Source organism: Lontra canadensis, unplaced genomic scaffold, assembly GCF_010015895.1.
Source record: "Lontra canadensis isolate GAN:19392208 unplaced genomic scaffold, GSC_riverotter_1.0 scaffold24, whole genome shotgun sequence".
NCBI lineage: Eukaryota > Metazoa > Chordata > Mammalia > Carnivora > Mustelidae > Lontra > Lontra canadensis.
In genome coordinates this window covers 15,035,643-15,056,692 of record NW_022631018.1, presented here as the reverse complement: position 1 = coordinate 15,056,692, position 21,050 = coordinate 15,035,643, and the positions used below count along the sequence as shown (strand labels likewise).

The following is a 21,050-nucleotide window of genomic DNA, read 5'->3' as shown; positions in this document are numbered from 1 at the left end:
GATTTTTTCCGATAAATACGGAACAGCCCTATAAATGTATTTTATCTTCCTTATGTTTTTCTTAATAACATTTTTTTCCTCTAGCTTACTTTCTTATGAGAATGGCATATAATACATAGAACCTACAAAATATGTGTTAATCAACATTATATTGTTGGTAAGACCTCTGGTCAGTAGTAGGCTTTTAATAGTGAAGTTTTGGGGGAATCAGAAGTTTTATGTGGATTTTCAACTTTGTCAGGGGCCAGCGCCCCTAACTCCCATATTGTTCAAGGTCAGCAGTAATAACATATCATATGTCAGTTTTATCTCAGTGAAAAAGGAACCGTCCTAATCATTACCCTGTAGTAATCTCTTCTATGATGACTTCATTTTTCAATAAAACTGAAGGCAAAAATTATGTTACTTTTCTAATTGTCACAGCATCTAAATTCAGTGCTTTGTATGCAGTTGTCTTCTAAGCTAGGAAAAGCTGTCTGTATACATAGAGCTGTGGTGATTGACTAGATGGTCAACAAAATGAATGGATGAATTTACTCCTTTGTATGTGGATGCTGTTACTGAAAAGAATCATACTCAAAATATTTATTAACTAAAGCTTCTACTTTGCGCTGGAAGCTTCTTGCCAAATTAGTTAGAAAATATAGGTTATTTTTGAGTTAAAGTGAAGTACAATCAATTCTTAAGTTCCCCAAATAGAATTTTACAGAAATATTTCTATAACTCACAGCTGAAGTGAATTTTCTAAAAACTCCCCATAAGGTGAGATCACGTACGCCATGTCTCAGTACAGAAGGATTTTTTTTTCAATCAGTTATGTCTCTAAAAATAAACCCAGTTTTGTTGTTAAAATTTGCTGTTTCCTCTTCACATAAGAACGTCTCATTAATTTCGGTGAAAACCGTCCAACAAGATAAGGTTAAATTGTCCAGTTTTTCCAGTGGAGGAGAATCCATTTTGTGTCCCGAGCAGAGTAGCAGCTAAGAGGTGAGTCGAAGACAGACATGCTGTTTCCGTGGTCAGAGTATTTTGGTTTGGATGCTCTCAGTGTGTTTTCAGGAAAACTCTACCTGTCTTACTCTCTTTAGAGTCTTATAGCCAAAGCTCTGATGTGGCTGTCCTCTGTCATCAAGTAGACCAAGGAGTAACAGAAAGTGGGGAGGTGGTAACAGGGGCTGACCTCTTGCAGGCCCAGTATATTTGTATAGGGCAGCGGAGGGGCCGCATTCCCTTATCTGTGCCATTACGTGGTCTAGACTCCTCAGGGAGGGGTTTTATTTCCTCAGTCATCTCAAACTGATGTGAAAAATTAAAAAATGATTTCCTATGAAACAAAATCATTCCGTTTCAAGTGAAAGGCTGGGAGATCTTGAATAGGTCTGAATGTTTGAGCTTTTCTTGGTTCGAGAGAAAAGAAGTACGTTCTTTTGCCCCAGCACCTATACAAAACAGTAATAATGATAAAAATAAAATCCAATTACATATATTTTTAAATTAAGCAGTGACATATATGGTCTTATGAAATTAGTTTTACAAAGGGGGATCTGAGTCTTAATTTTGTTCTGTCTGTCAGAGATTGACGGAATTTCACGAATAGGAAAATACACAAAGCACAGAGAAAAACTTCTTGTTGAATAACAGTTGTCAGAAAAGAAACAGATGATGTGTTTTCTTTATTGCATTAAAAAAATTAATTATTGCCAATAGAAGCTTGTTGATGCTTGTTAACTGAGTTAGCATTGTGGTTTGGCATGAGTCCACACTTGAATGGAAATGGGGTTCGGTGAAGAGTCCAAAGCCTGGTTCTAGTCCCGCTGAGTGAACTTAACTGGTTTGTTTGATTTGATCCCGGTGGACCCCAGCGTTCCCATTCGTAAAGGGACAGGATAGATAAAGATGACAACTGGCCATCTCTATCTCTCACTGTATCTTTTTTTTTTATTAAGGCCTATATTTTTATTAAACTCTTGATGTGAACCGGGAAGTTAACACCCAAATGTTTTAGGGTCCTTTGGTAGGAGCGCATTTTAGAAGAAATATGATCAGTGCATTATTTAAGGAAGGAGAATTTATTTGATAAATTAAGGAATGCACATCAAGGTCCTGAAAGTTGGGTGGAAAATAACCCTAAAGCTTTCTTGTGTTTTCCCTTTAGGAGTCAGAATATTTAAATGAGGCTTTTCTGACAACTCCTAAAAAAGTAACATCGAGTATAAGAGTTTAAATTTGTGCTTGTTGGACAGTAATAAAAATGTGTGCCTTATCTAAGAGACACAGTCGTTTTGCCACAGTTGCCTGCTTTTCTACTAAGAATCAATGGGCTGGTTTATTTTTACACAATTTTTAATAGCTGACATAATAAGTGAAAAACCATGCCAACTATTGGAATAGCAGCAAATTTATTAACTTGTTTTCTTTGGAAATTATAATTTGGTAGTTGTCTGTACTTTTACGTCTACTCGAAAAAAATTTTGGCTTTGAAAAGCATACTTGAATATTGGTATTCCTATAATTATGGTTGGAAAAATTACATTTGAAGCATAGATAGAAAACATAGAAAATGGTTGGAATTCTGTATTTCTTTACGCCATTGGAAGCCAATAGAATAGAAGCCTTTATGCTGCAATTCATGTAAGGTAATAGTGTCAGTCATGAAAAAATTTCAAAGATTATTTAATTTAGGATGATAAATTATATCCTTGATGTTCTTTTAAGTATTTTTAATCTCATAATGACAACCTGAGGGCATGGTCAATACATTAGTAATAAAAAAATTGTTTTCTAAACCATAAGTACATAATAAACTTCACACATTTAAATTTAGTTAGAATTTTTCCTATAGCAAATCAGTTAAAACTTTTAGAATAGCAATACTTTTAGTTCATTTCAGTTTGTTTATCTGTATGGAAAGTGAAATCATCTTTATCTTACTTGAAAATGCTTTTCATTCTCATTTATTAAAATTGTTTTAGTGTGGTTTTATATTTAGTCTTATTTTTTATTTGTGTTTAATTCCATTGCTAGCCATGAGAAATGCTACAGTAGCAACAACTTTGTAATTAGTAGTGGGCAATATGACTAAAGTTATTTTAATATTATATTTCAGTGTATTTTCAATTGAATTATTTTATCAGGAAATATAAATAGCTACAATATTCAGAGAGACACAAAAGAAGGGATCTCAAAATATAGAAACATAATGTAAAAATTATGGTTAGATTTCATTTAACATGAATCCTGGAGCCTTAATATTAATACTTATAAGATTTTCTATTATAAATTTTTACAAGAACTAAACAAGAGTATTGCAGTAATTTTTGTTATTTACTATAGGCCAGATACTTGTAAATTTGAGGAGGTAATGATATGAAAAACAAGATATATCATTGGGTTTGCTCTTTTTTATCAAAATGATAGGAAATTAGTTTATATTTTAATAGGTATAAAGGACAAGAAAGTGAGACGAATAGTGGACAGATTGAAGATGTATAGGTGTATGTAATTATCTGGCCATCCGGATTTATATACATACATATATAAAATATGTAATATACCTACTGTACAATGCCTGGCACATAGTAGGCACTCAGTGGCGCTTATTGTGTTGAATTGAGGGATTGGAAGGAATTATTTACAAGAATTAACTAACAGTTTGTTTTCCTAAATTGGGAATATTTTATTTTTGCTTTGGGTGATTTTCTCAATTGGTAATAAAATAGTTTTCAAACGGTGATAAAGTCAACAATCGTAATGAACATTTGAGTTTAGGATAGACATTTACAGATGCTTTCTTGAGTAATTCTTTTATCTTCCAGCATTTGTACTTGTTGGATAGTTCCTCTTTCATAAGAGAGAAAAACATATGAAATAATTTTTGACCTTAGAAAGGACCTATTTTTTTTTTCTATGCAAGGATATCCCCTCAGAAAAAGGATCTTCCTGTTTTTATTACAGCTCATTTTCAGAAAAACAACTCCAGGTTTATTTTTTATTTTGGATGTATTTACTGTAGCAGGGAAAGTACTTTTTAAGGTACCTTAAAGAGGGACGCCTGGGTGGTCTGTGGGTTAAGCGTCTGCCTTCTGCTCAGGTCATGATCCCAGGATATCCTGGGATCTAGCCCCACATCGAAGCATCAGGCTCCTTGCTCAGCTGGGAGCCTGCTTTTCCCTCTGCCTGCTGCTCCCCCTGCTCTGCTCTCCCATGCTGTCTCTCTCTCTCTGACAAATAAATAGATAAAGTCTCTTAAAAAAAAAAAATAAAGTGCTTTAAAGAGAATTGGCTTACAGTTCCTCTAACATTTTTTAATATGAATCATATAGAGAGTTACTATGAAAAAGAATTGCATTAATTTGTTAGGGAGCACAGGCCAAAGATTCCTTTGTGTTGGTGACTCACACCACAGAAACTGGGGTTGTCTTCACCTGCCATTCTCTCCTGTCTTTTGGCCAAAGGCCCATGACCCTATTTCAGTGAAGAATGGAAGGAACCACAGTTTCTTCTTGGCCATTTTTTTTACTAATTTCCCTGTCATTTTATTAAATTAGCATTTCAGGTAATTTGAATATATCACATATATTTAAAACATGCATACACATATAATAGATTATAGTGTATAAAACATGCATATTTTAAATATGTGTATATATTTAAATATATGTAATATATGTAAATAATATATATGTAACACATGCATGTTCTTCCCACTTTACTGAGATTCAATTAACATTTAACATTAATTAGTTTTAGGTGTACAATATGATGATTTGATATATGTATATATTGTGAAATGATGACCATAGTAGGTTTAGTTAATATCCATCCCTTTACATAGTTATATGCTTTTTTCTTGTAATGAGCACTCCTAAGATCTAGTCTCTTAGTAACCCTCAAATATATAATACAGTAATGTTATCTTTAGTCATGGTAGTATATACTGCATCCCCAGATATCTTATAACTGGAAGCTTGTACCTTTTCACCCCCTTCAACAATTCAGCCCACCCCCCACCTCTGGGAACCACCCATCTGTTCTCTGGACCTATGAGTTCAGTTTTTCTTTTTTGGATTCCACATATAAAGTGACATCATAAGGTATTTGTCTCTCTGTCTGATTTGTTTTACTTAGCACAATGCCCTCAAAGTCTACCCATTTTGTCACAAATGTCAAATTTCCATCCTTTTTTAATGGCTGAGTATCTAAAATCACTTTTTCTTGATCCATTCATTCATCCACGGACACTCGGATTGTGTCCCTGTCTTAACTACTGTGACTAAAGCTGCGATGAACCTGGGGGTGCAGACATCTTTTTGAGATAGTGATTTTGTTTCCTTCAGATAAATACCAAGAAGTGGAACTGCTGGATCATCCGCTTGTTCTACTTTTAATTTTTTGAGGACTTTCCATACTGTTTTCCATAGTGGTTGCACCAATTTACATTCTTATGAAGTTAATTTTATATATTCACATTTTAAATGTAAAATGGTTTCTCCTTTTATTAAGTTGGGAAGTTAAGGACATTGCTGACATAAATTCCCTTCTAGAAGATAAGAAGCCAAATGTTACCTTTTTAAAGGCTTTCTTTTAAAAAAAAAAAGTTATAACATGGAATGGTTACGAGATACTAAAGGATTTCCTTTCTATGTACAGAGGAATGTAGACCTGCACTGGTCTGTTTGGTGAGAGTTTTTCCACAAACAACATTACAAGACCTGTCATATTTAAATGTCCCAATATTTCATTTTATGGTGTGTGTAGTGAAATAGATGGCATAGGATCACCATCTTTGTAAACCATGGGACTGCCAAAGACCTGGAGTGTTTTGAGTTTATTAAAATAACTCCATTAACATAGTTCTCAGCACACAGCTATGAACAAAACAGAAATATTCTCTTGGATGATAGTTCAATGAGGTGGATTTGGAAGCGATCAAGCAACCATTCCGGGGCAGTTTTTACTTACAGATACGTTTAAACCTAGTGATTCACTCAACTCACCATTGAGGGGAGAGGGGTAGCCACAGGGGTCAGTGTTAGGAAGCTGTTTTCAAGTCTATGACATTATAGCAGATCCTTGATTATGTAAGGACAAATCCCAAAGTCTTCACCAATGATAGCAAAAGCAATTAATTCCTCCAATTAAAAATAGTAAAATGTAAATGACCCCTCAACTTCCAGAATGTTTATATAGAACTAAAATTATTTGTGAAGCTATTTTAATAAATTCTACCACTAAAATAAACTCAGTATATTTCATTATAGTGAAGTGATATTTCAGGAGAGGGTTATGTCTAAATTCAGTTTGGAAGGGGAACATTCTATGTGGTCAAAATGACTTCTGAAAATGTCGTAAGTTGCTCATAATTTTCATAGTCCACATGGATTTGTATGCATTAATTTTGTATGTGTTTAAAGCATTATATCCCTACCACTGTTGGAGACATTCGTGCCCTTTCTCAGAAATAATTCATATTATTTTACTTCCATTGTTGGAATGGATTGCCTTTTATTCAGACAGGGACCAGACAGGCTTGTATTTGGGGGCCCATGTGTATGAAAAATACATCTCTTTCTTAGATAAAATTGCACTAAATGTAGTGGGATGCTCATACTGTAAGAGGTACCCATGTGCTGTGACTGACCAAAGGCTCTGTATGTTCATGTCTCAATCTTCATATTCATTCTAAGACGTCACTCACTGAGTTAAATGGTGGACAGAGTTATATACACTTCTTCCATTTCTCTCTTGCTGTTATGCATTGCAACTCTACTATGTATTCCTGTTGCAGTTAACGTTATCTTTGAGTCATCTGAGTCTGTGATCATGATGAATGAAGACAAGGATGAAATGTGCCCCCCAGCAGGGTGATGTAGATTGTATACACTGAGGGCCCTTGGCATCAAACTATAGACTAGAAGACACAGGGGACCTTCGAAGTAGAAAATGAAGGATTCAGTCCTCCACAGGAGGCAGGTGTGTCTCAGAAGTGATAGGTTCTTTTTTAACATCACGATTGATGGCTGTCATTTTTTAGTACAGCCCTTGATACATTTTCTGGTATTGAACCAAATGCAAAAGTTATTATTCTCAGATAATTTTCTCAAATCACATCACTGATACATCTCCCAGTAACTGGTATGGTCAACAGTGAGCAGATTTATATATTTGACTACTTCATTAATTTAAGAATCCAACATAGATTTTAACATTGTGTTCTTTCCGTCTTTTTTACTCATAGTGTGGGGTCTTCTTTATCCATTGGAATCTGTGATCTGCAGCTAGCTCACCCAGCATTCTTACCCATGTTCTTGCACCTTAACAACTCTTTTGCAGTGGAACATTAGAAAAAAATGATTTTTTTTTTTTAACGGCTTTCCAACAACCGCATCTTATTTCAGATTTCGCCTCACCCAGGGTCATCTTAATGCCCCTTTATCTAACATCAGCAGATGTGAAAGGTCAAGATCTCTCTCCATGGTGTTCACAATGTGAATGTGTAAGCATATGGATATTTGAACAATGTTAATTGTTCAAAACCCTTTTGTTTTAAAGATTTTATTTATTTATTTTTAGAGAGCGAGCAAGCAAGCAAGGGGAGGGGCAGAGACAGAGGGAGAGAAAGAGTCTCAAGCAGATTGAGTCTCAAGCTCCACTCACGCGGAGCACCGAGCCCAACACAAGGCTTGATCTCACAACACTGAGATCACGACCAGAGCTGAAATCAAGAGTTGGGGGTTAAATAACTGAGCCACCCATGCACCCGAATAATTTACCTCTTAGGAGCACTGAAAGAGCATGAGAAAATTCGGGGCAAAACAAAGCACCTCACTATTTCAAAGAAAAAATTTAGACTTATGAATGGCTTAATATTTTTTTTGTCTGTGATAAGTAGAAATTTGCAATTATGAGATTACAAAGCAACCCCTTCCTCTACTTTTAGCCAGCAGAAAACATTTCCTAAGGCAGCCCAGAAGAGTAGAGCTGTCACCCAGGCTCTTTTTGGTAAACTGACTCCACAGCTGAAATGATTCTTGTTTTTGTTTCTGTATCTCTTGGCCTTACAGAAGAGTGGTCTAAGCTTGGCTTCACCAAGAAGTCTGCTGTATTGTCGCAGTGTAACAGAATCCGTTTTATTTTAGATGTCTTAAATTTTTCTTTTCTTTGGATACATACTTTCAGAAAGGCACCTCTGTCCTGCCGTAGTCCCTTCTCATCTGGTTTGAACACTTGTTTGGCTAAGAGTTACTTTCCCTCTGAGGAAATGCCTCTGAATGTAAGTGATCGGTTGATGCCACCTCCCTTAACATTCAGGAAAGGAAAAAAAGAAAAAAAAAACTTTTGTTAAAATTCTTTTTAAAAAATTTGCTTAGAATAAGGATCGATTTAGTAGTCACATTAGAAACAATTAGAAAACTGGAAAGTTTTGGGGCACCTGGGTGGCTTGGTAGGTTAAGCGTCTATGTTCAGCTCAAGTCACGATCCCAGGGTCCTGGGATTGAGACCTGCATTGGGCTCACTTCTCAGTGAGCAGTCTGCTTCTCTCTCTGCCTGCCTCTCCCCCTGCTTCTGCTCTCTTTCTGAATAAATAAATAAAATCTTAAAAAAAAAAATTCAGATCCTTTAAAGGACTAAGCCACCCAAATGCCTCTTTTATTCACACAGGCTGGTTTTCTAAGAGTGCAGTTTGGAGAGTGAGTCTTGGAAATGCATGTTGCTATATTCCACAGCAATGCTGCCCAATAGAATTTTCTGTGGTGATGAAAATATTTTATGCCTGCACTGTCCAGTATGGCAGAAACAATCCATATTGAGCACTTATCATGTGATTAATGCAAATAAGGAACTAAACTTTTTATTTTAATTAATTTAAATAGCCACAGGTAGCTAGTGTATCTCCAGACAAAACCTTATTAGTGATTTGGTAGAAGCATCCTTTTTTTTTTTTTTTAAAGATTTTTATTTATTTGACAGAGAGAGATCACAAGTAGGCAGAGCAGCAGACAGAGAGAGAGGGGGAAGCAGGCTCCCCGCGGAGCAGAGAGCCCGATGTGGGGCTCGATCCCAGGACCCTGGGATCATGACCTGAGCCGAAGGCAGAGGCTTTAACCCACTGAGCCACCCAGGCGCCCCTGGTAGAAGCATCCTTAACATCTGTAAGTTAATAGAAGTGTCAGTGGGCACATTCTAAATTTCCAGAGAGTTCATTCTTTCTACCCATATAGAACTTGACAGAAACTATCATCTCTCTCCCAAGGTATACATTATTGTGTTTCATTTGTCAGTATATGATACTACTCTATTTTCTAAATATATTGTATGAATTCTTCCATTGGTTTCTGAGTGATAAATTCACACTGTCAACTTTTGTAAGCTTCAAAACCACAAGTTCTTCTTTCTTACTTTGCAAGAATTTTGGGTTCCTGTCTGCTTACTGTTCTCTTTTGTTTTATTTTTTTCTCTTTTCTCCCCATTCTCTGCCTCATATATACAACTAGGTTATCCTATATTAAGAATTATTAAATTATTTTTAAGTCACATAATATTTAGTAGCGGGGATAAATAACAACCATTGGAATAAAATCACTCATGTGTGCTACTTTGTTTTTCCAGGTAGTTATCCTCTAGGATTATGATGACATAATTTTGGGTTTTATGTTCATTTCTTTGGATATTTTTTCTTAAGAAATCAAGAGAAATGTGTGAGCTTCTCTTAATGAAACTTTTTTTTTAAGATTTTATTTATTTGATAGACAGAGATCACAAGTAGGCAGAGAGGCAGACAGAGAGGAAGGGAAGCAGGCTCCCCACTGAGCAGAGAGCCCGATGTGGGGCTCAATCCCAAGACTCTAGGATCATGACCTGAGCCAAAGGCAGAGGCTTTAACCCACTGAGCCACCCAGGCGCCCCTTAATAAACTCTTTATTTGATTCTACTTAATTTATGTAAAAAGTGTTTCTTATTTATCAGAAATACACAATGCTTTCCAAATTGCAAGACAGTGAAAATAATATTATAGGTTGCAATCAGAAGTTATATTTAAAGAAGTGTATAGAACAAGAAGCAATAGGACATATCTGAGTACTTCACACAAAGTAAGGATTAATAATATTTTATGAAATCCTAGTTACATTCAAATGTGTGTGCACAAGAACATGCATGTTTCTGAATTGTAATGTAAAATGGATTTCTCACCATGGTTTTGTTTGAAAAGAAAAGAAAACAAAAATATTGAAAGCCAATGTTTAACTTACAGTATGGTGTAGAGGCAGTAATATCAGAAGATCTGGGTCAAGGCATGGATTTACTTCTTTGGACAATCATTCAATGTCTTTGACCCTCAATTTCTTTTTTTGTACAAACGAACACCTGCCCTATGTGCTTCATGCAGTTGTTTTATTTTTTTTATTTTATTTTTTTTAAGATTTTATTTATTTATTTGACAGAGGGAGAGAGATCACAAGTAGGCAGAACAGCAGGCAGAGAGAGAGGGGGAAGCAAGCTCTCCACTGAGTTGAGAGCCCCATGTGGGGCTTGATCCCAGGACCCTGAGATCATGACCTGGGCCAAAGGCAGAGGATTAAACCACTGACCCACCCAGGTGCCCCTTAAAGATCAAATAAAAGTCTAAGGAAATAGACAATTGTCACATACCACATTCCTTTAGAGTGACTTGTCAATCATTTTCTACTGAACACACTCATGGCCTATGATAGCAATCATTTGTGCTCATTTTATTAATCTTCAGATCAACTGAGATTTGGCTGATCTAGGCTTCGTTTGACTAGGTGGCTCTGCTTTGGGTTATAGTTTGTAGGTTGTCTGGGCTGTGATTTGGGTTTGGTTCTGCTCCACAGGTATTTATTCTTCAGTCTAGGCAAAAGGGGTAGCAGCTGTCCAGGGCATTCTTTTCTAATGGAGAATCACCAGAATACAAAAGCAAAGCCAAACCACATAAATATATTTATGACTTACGTTTAAATTATAGTCACAAAATTCTATTGGCCAAGTGAAATCACATGGCCAAGTCCAAAGTCATTAGGAAGAGATAGTGCGTTCCATCCCCAGTGGAAGGGAGATAGGAGTGAAAATTTTCTGAACAATAATGTAAAGTATCACCTTATCCCAAAACCATTCTTTGTTCACTACTTCATTCAGAATGTGAAATGATAGCCAAGTATCACCATGCATTTGAAGAAAGCCTCTAATATAGGGATTGTCTAAAAATAGACAAGCAGAAAAAAAGGAAATTGAGGCAATATATAAGAGAGGAAAACACTTAGAATACTATAGCTTTCTAATAAATAAGATATTGCATCCATTAGATAAAAATAACATGCTATATAAAACAGTGAAAACAAGAAATATCTCCTGGGAATGAAAATTGTGGCAGAAATCTTTTCTTAAATTCAGTGGGCGCTTTGAAAGATGAATTCAAGAGAATCTTCTAGAAGTTAGAATCAAAAGATAGTGAAATAGAAAATAGACAAAAGTTAGATGATAAATCCAATGGAGACAAAAACCAATGTCCAGTTCCAAGAAGAGGAAATATGAAAATGTATGACATCAAAATATTTTAAAATAATAATACAAGAAAAATTCCCCAAACTAAAGAAAATAAGCATCCAGATTGAAAAGGGCCCACTGAAAACCTTTCATGCACAAAGCATGAAAAAAGGCCTGTTCTAAGGTCCAACATTGTAAAATTTCAAAATGCCAGGGGAAAGTAGAAATGATTATTAAAGCTTTCAGAAACAAAAAACCATATCAGAGACCAAGTACTAGGAATCAGAATAGCATAGCACTTTTCAATTGCAATATTATAATCTTTAAGACGTGGAGTAGCCCCTTAAAAATCCTGAGTAGAGAAATGGATAAAAGACCTCAACATGAGGCAGGAGTCTGTCAAGGTCCTGGAGGAGAACATGGGCAGTGACCTCTTCGACATCGGCCACAGCAACTTCTTTCAAGACATGTCTCCGAAGGCAAAGTAAACAAAGGCGACAGTGAACTTCTGGGACTTCATCAAGATCAAAAGCTTCTGCACAGCAAAGGAAACAGTCAACATAACAAAGAGGCAACCCACGGAATGGGAGAAGATATTCACAAAAGACCCTACAGACAAAAAGCTGATATCCAACATCTATGAAGAATTCCTCAAACTCAACACTCAAAAAACAGACAATCACATCAAAAAATGGGCAGAAGACAAGAACAGACACTTCTCCAAAGAACACATACAAATGGCTAACAGACACATGAGGAAATGTTCATCATCATTAGCCATCAGGGAGAATCAAATCAAAACCACATTGAGATACCACCTTACACCAGTTAGAATGGCCAAAATTAACATGACAGTAAGCAACAAGTGTTGGAGAGGATGTGGAGGAAGGGGAACCCTCCTACACTGTTGGTGGGAATGTAAGTTGGTGTAGCCACTTTGGAAAGCAGTGTGCAGATTCCTGAAGGAATTAAAAATAGAGCTACCCTATGACCCTGCAATTACACTACTGGGTATTTACCCCAAAGATACAGATGTAGTGAAAAGAAGGGTCATCTGTACCCCAGTGTTCATAGCAGCAATGGCCACAATTGCTAAACTGTGGAAAGAGCCAAGATGCCCTTCAGCAGACAAATGGATAAAGAAGATGTGGTCCTTGTATGCAATGGCATATCACCAAGCCATCAGAAAGGATGAATACCCAACTTTTATATCAACATGGATGGGACTGAAGGAGATTATGCTGAGTTTAATAAGCCAAGCAGAGAAACTCAATTATCATATGGTTTCACTTACTTGTGGAACATAAGGAATAACATGGAGGACATTAGGAGAAGGAAAGGAAAAGTGAATTGAGGGAAATCGGACAGGGAGATGAAGCATGAAATTGTGAACTCTGAGAAACAAACTGAGGGCTTTGGGGGATGATGAGCCTGGTGGTGGGTGTTTAAGGAGGGCACATATTGCATGGAGCACTGGGTGTGGTGCATAAACAATGAATCTTGGAACACTGGAAAAACAAAATAAAATTTAATACATAAAAAATAAAACTAACCTCAAAAAAAAATCCTGAGTAAAAATTAATTTCAACATAGATTTTTTTATACCTAGCCAAACTATCAAGTGGATACATAGAAAAATGACATTTTCAGGCATGCAGATACTTTAAAAATGTATTATTCATATATTCTTTCTTATGAAAGTTACCTGGAGAATGTACTTTAACTAAAAAAGGAAGTAAACTGAAAAATGGGATGACTTACCAGCCAGAAAACAGGAAACTCTAATAGGATCATGTCTAAGGCTTGACCCAAGACAGAGATCAATGAGGCCAGACATAGGCACCAAGAAGAATATAGCTAGGGGGAAATTTTAAAAGGAACTGATTATTTTTCTGATGTGTTTTGTTATTTGAAAATAAAATATTGATGGGTATTTGACAGATCTGTTTGAACATTGGGGAAGAAATGTCAGGTACCTAAAAAAAAAAAACAAGCTATTCAAAAGTAGGCAGTTAATTCCAGAAATAATAAAATCTTACATAAAAATTGAATCAAAATAATATTTGTCTCAGGAGTGAACAATATTTCTATAATCATTATAATATAAATGAACAAGTGACTAATGATTTAACCAGAATTGTTAGATGGGAGTATGAGATAAGTCTGTTGAGTGACCTAAATTGTTACTTTTTTACTGTAGGAAGTCAGTAGATAATGTTTAATATTGCAAAATCAAGAAATAGTGTTATAAGCATGTCATATAAAATATGAAGATAAATATCAGGAAAGTAGACAGGGTGGGCCATTGAGGATCGGGCTTGGAGATGGGTACAGGGTAGAGCATGGGCACTGCCCTTCTTTGTTACGTACTTTGTTATGTACTTTGTTGAGTACTATTTGACTTAAATTAGGTGAATTACCCTGATACGAAAAACTAATGAATAATAAAAATAAAGTTACATATGTCCATGATCAAGAAGAAAAAAAAACAACTTCCTGTGGTATAGAAGACTATAAACAGTAAAAAGTCTGCCTTTCTCCATAGCTGATCCTTGGTACGATTCTCCTGAGAAAGCCACTTTTAACAGATTCTACTTTTAGTTTTCGTGGTTACATTCAGGACTGGAAGTATATCTTTTGGTAAACTGTAATGCTCTCTGGACTTGTGTTTGCCTAGGTAGCCAGACGATGGGGGCACCAAACTGCGCTGTAGACATTGCAGGTTAATGGAGTACTTTGGGAGTCATGTACCACTGGCCTCTGACTGTTGGTCCTTTATCCCAGAATCACTCTGTACAGCCAGGCAAGCAGTGCTGACCTAGTTGGGTGAGGCAAAGGGTTATCCTGCCAGGGGGAGCATGGCATTTCTGGCAAGAGATCCCTCCTCTGACTGTTGGAGTTGGTGCCATGGCAGATTTTCCTGACTCAGGGAGTAAGTGTTGAGCCCTGGTCCAGCTGGTTAGACTATTTGTTGATTTTGATGATCTGCACCAATAAGCTCTTTTTCTGGCACAATCAGAAGCAGTAATTTTCCATCTTCCTAAGAAAAATGCTTTTTGCATTTTGCAACTGTAATAAAGTTTTATTCCATTTTCCTCTGAATTCTGGGGAAAATTGTATTGAATTAAGTCAAGAACTCTGGTGATAGCCATATATCCTTTGGCCCGTCCATTTTTCTACTTGACCCACCTTGCTCTCCTTGAAAGATCAATAGAGAAAACAAGCAGCAATAATAATACTAGCTGTGTTTTATTCATCTCTTCCTATGTGCTGGACACTCTGATAAGTACTCAGCATCTCATTTAATCTTCCCGATAGCTTTGGGAGCTTGCTACCGCCATTACTCCTGTGTTAAACTGCAGAATCTGATTAACAGTCGAGTGACTTGTCCAAGGTCACAGGACTGGAAAGTGCCAGAGCTGTGTCTGAAGCCCTGATTTGTGTTGACTTTGGGGCCCATGTGTGTTTTGTTTTGTTTTGTTTTTTTCAAGTTTTTATTTAAATTCTAGTTAGTTAACATATATGGTAAAATTGGTTTCAGGTGTAAAATTTAGTGATTCATCACTTACATGTAACGTCCAGTGCTCATGATAATAAGCGGGGGCCCATGTTTTATTTTCTGTGTTTGATTGGCTTTCAGTGCAGCCTCTGACTTTTTGTTATATGAGAACAAGAAAGCAGCTGATTTGTACTCCAAAGGCAATTACCACACAGTGCTTATAAAAATTGTCACATCTTTTCTCTTTAAGAAACTTTGGGATTTTATACATTTTCTCTTATTTTTTGGTATCTTCTAAATTCAGAATTCTGGAATCGCCTCTGATATCTCCTGATACCTCTCCTTTTATTTCCATGTATTCACCAACTTTACGTTCATTTGAAGTGTCTCTATTCTCACGTCTAGAATATTGCAACTCTCTTCGTGGTCTCCCTTCCGCCCACCTCTGCCATCTTAAATTACTCATAAACAGTTGTTTTTTTGTTTTTTGTTTTTTGTTTTTTAAGATTTTATTTATTTATTTGACAGACAGAGATCACAAGTAGGCAGAGAAGCAGGCAGAGAGAGATAGGAGGAAGCAGACTCTCTGCTGAGCAGAGAGCCCGATGTGGGGCTCCATCCCAGGACCTGGGATCATGACCTCAGCCGAAAGCAGAGGCTTTAACCCACTGAGCCACCCAGGTGCCCCCATAAACAGTTGTTTTAAAGAGGAACTTCTCTCATATTGAATTGTTTAAGCCATTAATATCTCTCCATTATCTATAAGAAAAATACAGCTTTATTAATCTGGAAGTAAGTCAAGACCTTTCACGATGCGGTCTCATCTGTCATTCGATGAGTTAATGTGCCCTTCCTTACTTTCTTCCCACTTTTCTTGACCATGCTAATATATCCCTAATCTGACCTATTGGAGCACAGATTTTCTTTACCACTCACTTGTTTCTTATGTATTTTGTATTTTGATAGTTTTGTGTGCGTGTGTACATCTCATTTACCCACCTGAATTGTTAACTCCTGAGTATAGGGATAGAAGCCCTCTGAGCTCACTGTAATACCCAGGATGGTTTCTTGCATATAGCACTGTGTACAAAATTAGTGAGTGAATTTTTGAAGTTTTAAAGTCAACATTATTTCCAATTCTATACACATTTGCTTTTGTTAATTGCATGTTAGGCGAATAAAACTTAATAGACTGATGTTTTTTCATATCTTGAATTATATTAAATTATGGGATTAGAAATAAATTGGTATAACTTTATCAGTTTGAAATATTTTACAGAAACAGATCAGTGGCAGTTAGTATTCTGATCTGAAATATATAGGAAATCTACTCTGAGTGAAAGTGATAGACTCGTTATTGTGTAGGTTTTTGAAACTAAAAATATTTGAGAACTCGTTATAAGTTGTTTTATTAAATTATGGGTAATATACGGTTTTGATGGGGATGAACTGAATATTTATGGTGTAGTAAATGTCAGAAAAACCCGAATCATTATTTTATCTTGCCTGATGTATTAAATGCAGTTGGAAAGTGTTCAGCATATTGTGTAATGACATGAGGAAATTTGAAATGTACTTAAATACTAAGTTTAAAACACTTTACTTAGATATGACTTTGTTTTCCAAAAGGAGATTGCATTTTTGTGAATTAAAATTGCTTCTTGCTTTCTGCTGAATGTGAAAATGTTTCTACCTTTTACTCCCTTTTATTTGATTTTCTGGTTTAAGCACTCTGAATATTTATCTTTCTTTTTTTTTTAAATTATAGATGTTCCATGATAAATATTTCTACTTTAGTGTATAAATTATTTAAAACCTGCATTCTATATAAGGTATTTTTGCTTTGAAATATTTGAGTTTCAGTAAGATAAGGATAATTTCATCCTGAGACCAAATGATAAACTATCATAAATTTTCATTTATTTTAGATGTTCATATTTATTAGTCTTAGAGTGCTTTTGTTACCTTTTTTAGTACCATTTTAGTGTAATATTATTTTATCTCAGAAATCTCATGTGCTCTAAAGGCTTAAAGGTTCTTGTGCCATATTTTTTCCTAAAATATTTTTTCCCCAAATGATATTGAGCATCATAATGATGCCTTCTTTTACACCTCACATTTTTCTAAAAGATGTATTATTTTACCCTTTAATTAGGCTTTCAAAACATCCAAATGAAACCATAAATACACCTTTCAGAGTAGTCCCGTATTTGATATAAATCACTGCATGCATCTGATCTAATCTCACAAACAAAAATGTCATATTTTTAAAGAAGTGACATTTTTAAGTTCATATTTTTTAAAGGGACCGAGCCTTTAATGAAAGTACAGACTATCCATTTTGACTCCTCTCATTTAATCATTTCATTCCTGAAATTAGACTGCATCTTCCGATCCAAAAAAACCTCACTAATGTGCATTTTTGGCTGTGTTCATTCCCTTTGTCATAAAATGGAAGCCAGCCTCAGTTTTCTAATAATTTTTCATCACATTAAAATTCATAGCAAACATAAAAATGAGAGAATTTTGAACTCGAGTGCATAGAGTTGATACGGATGCCTCCCCCGCTCTCCCCTCCACCTAAGGAAATAGAGAAATTGAGATCAGAAGTGAGTGAGAGCAAGCAGCACTTGGAACAGGAGCAGCAGAAGGCAGCCCGGGCCAGGGAGGAGTGCCGGAAACTGACGGAGCTGCTGAGCGAATCCGAGCGCCAACTGCACCTCACCAGGTACTCCCCAGTCCCATCTCGCGCCAGAGCCCCCTTCCGGCCCGCCGGTGTCTGCCGCCGGCTTCCCTACAGTCGCTCCAGTTAGTCTTAGCCGCCCGACTCACACACGGCTTTCAGGCATATTAAGAAAAGTGGAGACGTGGTAAGCAAAACACCCAGACATGTGAATGATAAGTGTGGCAGGGATTACGGATATATTACAAAACCTTTCATCGACAGCGCTCAAATGTCGAGGAGGTTCTCTACCAATAGGAGCAACGTGCCATATTTCTCCTACCGCCGCCACTACCTCTCCTGTTAATTCTGTGTCTAATAAAAATGTCGAAGTGAGAGATCTGAGGAATATGTCTGGGAGAAGAATCAGATTCTGTCAGTGGTGAACGAGACAAAGTAAAAGACACCCTCGGGTGCAGGCTGAGACGGAATGGAGAGAAAATACAGAACTTGAGTCCTAGGGAGGTATAGAAGTGAGAGAGGAGCTTGATTGACAGGGTTCGCATTCAAACCGTGATTATAACCGTGCTCTCGTGGTTTCGAGTTACGTGGTTTCTGTCACAAGATACTGCGACGTGATTATCAATGTCATACAACTTTAGGGAACGTGTGGCTCAGCCCTAGGTGACAAGGAGACATTTTAGGTAGCAGCACTATATAATCCGCTGTATGGAAAAGGCACGCATGCACACACGCACGCACGCCTACACACAAATGCACATACACAGAGGAAATTCAGATAGAGGTAGCAGAAATTTCACATTACCAGAGAAGTGGTTTCTTCTCACTTCGGGTTTTAGTACAGTTTTTCATGTTTCACAGCAAGCATTTGGGTTTGTTCAGCTCTGAAGAGTTTTTCAGTTTTTATGGAGAGCTTTGTCTAAATACACATGGAAGTTTATGAGCTTTGGTTTGGTTCACAAATTAGAAAAACGCTGGCCTTCTAATCATAGTAATATGTTGAATTTAAACTATGAAAGGGGACTGATCCCTTTTACATTAAATATGACAATGTAATTCTGAGCACGGTATGATAACAGATGGAGAAAAGCACCACTTGAACAGCCTGCGTTTCGAGAAAAAAATATCCTAGAGGTTGGTGAACCTCCCAAAGTTTTGGGTTAGTGTTAAGATGCCTGTAGTTCTGTTAAAATCAAACTTTGTTAAAAACATTTTGTTATGATAATATTCCAAATGGTTTGCCAACTTCCCTTTTTAAACGGTGAAAGAGAAAAGGAGGAGAAAGGGAACAAGCATGAAAGAAAAGAAATCCTTTATACACATGTGATATCTGGAAAAATCCCAAGAGATAAAACACTTTTATGAGAAGAAATTGCCTAATACGGTAGAATAAGAACGGTTCTTTTAGTGCCCATTCGAAGCATTGTCTTGTCTAACTGAGAACGTAAAATGTTAAAACAGTTCCTATGGATTATTTAATCCCAGAAGTTTCGAAATTTAGCTTCATCATGATAGTTAATAGTTTTTCTCCTGTCAGACTTCTGTTGGGAAACAAGCATTTGTGTGCTAAGCACTACTAACCCACAGAAATAGGACGGCTTTCAAAGTCTCAGTGTGGCTAAGCTTCAGTAAATAAATATTAATGCTGGTTTTGTCCCCTTCGCCATTCTGTCTTATTCAGAGAGTTAATTTCTGAAGTCAGAGTCCTCCAGGGAATTTTCCTGTGCAGTATCAATTTGTACTGTCTGACAAGACCAGTTTCTTGCAAATAGAGCATATTTAAGGTACAGCAACTGCTGAAAATGGACTAGTGGTAACTAATTCCTTTGTTCTTGAGAAAAACGGTTTTGCTTGGTTCCATAGAAAGCTTTTTCTGTTGAGCTTTATTTACAGCAAGTCTACAAAAATTGAAAACTAGTTTTAGGGAAAAATAAAACTTAATTACCCATTTTCTAAGTGCAGTACTCTTTTGTAAGCATTTCACATTTAGTCTGTGTTCGTGTTTTATAAAATCCACATTCATAAATTTAAAGATGACAATTAAAAATGCAGAGAACTGCGTGTAGCTCTCTTTTGCACTGAAAATGTGGCTTGGTTGTTGGGCTAAATATTTCTGATAGACTTTTTTGGGCTTTTTTAGAGTTCGCTTTTCCTCGACAGTCTTTATTGATTCAGTACAGTCAAGTGTGTGGCTGAGAAACATTATGTCTTTCTTTCCTCGCGTAGACCAGCCGAAATAAATCCCACACAGGTAGCTTAGTGTTAACGTAAACATTTCAAATGACGTAGTCTGCACAAAGTTTAAAATCAAATATGAAAGCCATGTTACAAGTAATGATGAAGAATGCAGATCTCCCAGGGCGAAGAAAATTTAAAAACTGGAGTATTGATCTATAGATCCGTCTGAAAGAAAAATAAGCTATCACGCGTCTGTTATTTCCCTTTATTGTCTAATTAGATTTAAAAATGGAAAATAGAGGGGTGCCTGGCTGGCTCAGTCGGTACAGCATGTGATTCTTAATCTTGGGGTTGTGAGTTCGAGCCCCATGTGTGGGCATAGGGATTACTTTAAAAAATGGAAAATAGAAATTCAACATTTATTGAAAGACCCAACCAGTAAGTGTAACATTTACCCAGTCAGCAGATACTTATTGAACACCTACTATCTTTCAGGTGCATTGCTTGGTCTTGGGTAGGGAGAAAAAAATCAGATTCAGTTTTAACCCTTAGGCTTCTCACACTCTACCAAGCCAGCTGCATATATGCAGTTACAATCAAGTGTGAGAATACTGAAGTAATAGAAATACAGCTACCACAGGAGCACATAAGAAGGAGAATTGGCTCACTACATTGGACGTGAAGATGATGGGGAAAGCTTTCTGGAGGAGGGATGTTTGGTAGCTATTTTGAGTAATGAGCTCATGAATAGCAGTTCTCAAAGTGGAAGAAGCTGGGGTGGGTACCCCGGTGGCTGGACCAATATATACAGAGACGTAAAGATGGGACGGGACACAAACTCTACAATCAGGTTAGGTGTGTGGCAGGGGATAAGCCTGGAAAAGGCAAACGAGGATTAGAGGAAGGGCCTTGTCTATATTCTGGAGTCTTGGCCATTCTGAGAGTCATGGGTTACTCCTGATATATTTTTAAGATCATGTCAACATGGTCACGTCTTTGGGACGGCATTTTGACTCAGCAGTGTGGAGAGTAAACTTGGAGAGCTGATGTAGGAAACAGGAAGACCAATTGGGCAGAGTCAGCAACTACAGCCTATAAATATGGCCCGTTGTCTCTTTCTGTCTGTGAGCTAAAAATGGTTCTTGTATTTTTTAAGTAGCTGGGGAAAAAACAAAAGAAAAATAATGT

The 21,050-nt window shown here is 36.6% G+C and overlaps 1 protein-coding gene across 6 annotated transcripts in view; it reads left to right on the top strand.

Annotated features, from left to right (window-relative positions):
* SDCCAG8 (SHH signaling and ciliogenesis regulator SDCCAG8) overlaps positions 1-21,050 on the top strand; it is a 229,618-nt gene that overhangs the window by 95,346 nt on the left and 113,222 nt on the right. For all 6 annotated transcript variants that reach the window (XM_032862916.1, XM_032862914.1, XM_032862913.1 and 3 more), the window contains exon 13: positions 17,587-17,729. In XM_032862916.1, the coding sequence (XP_032718807.1) occupies positions 17,587-17,729 (143 nt within the window). The remainder of the gene's footprint in view (positions 1-17,586; positions 17,730-21,050) is intronic.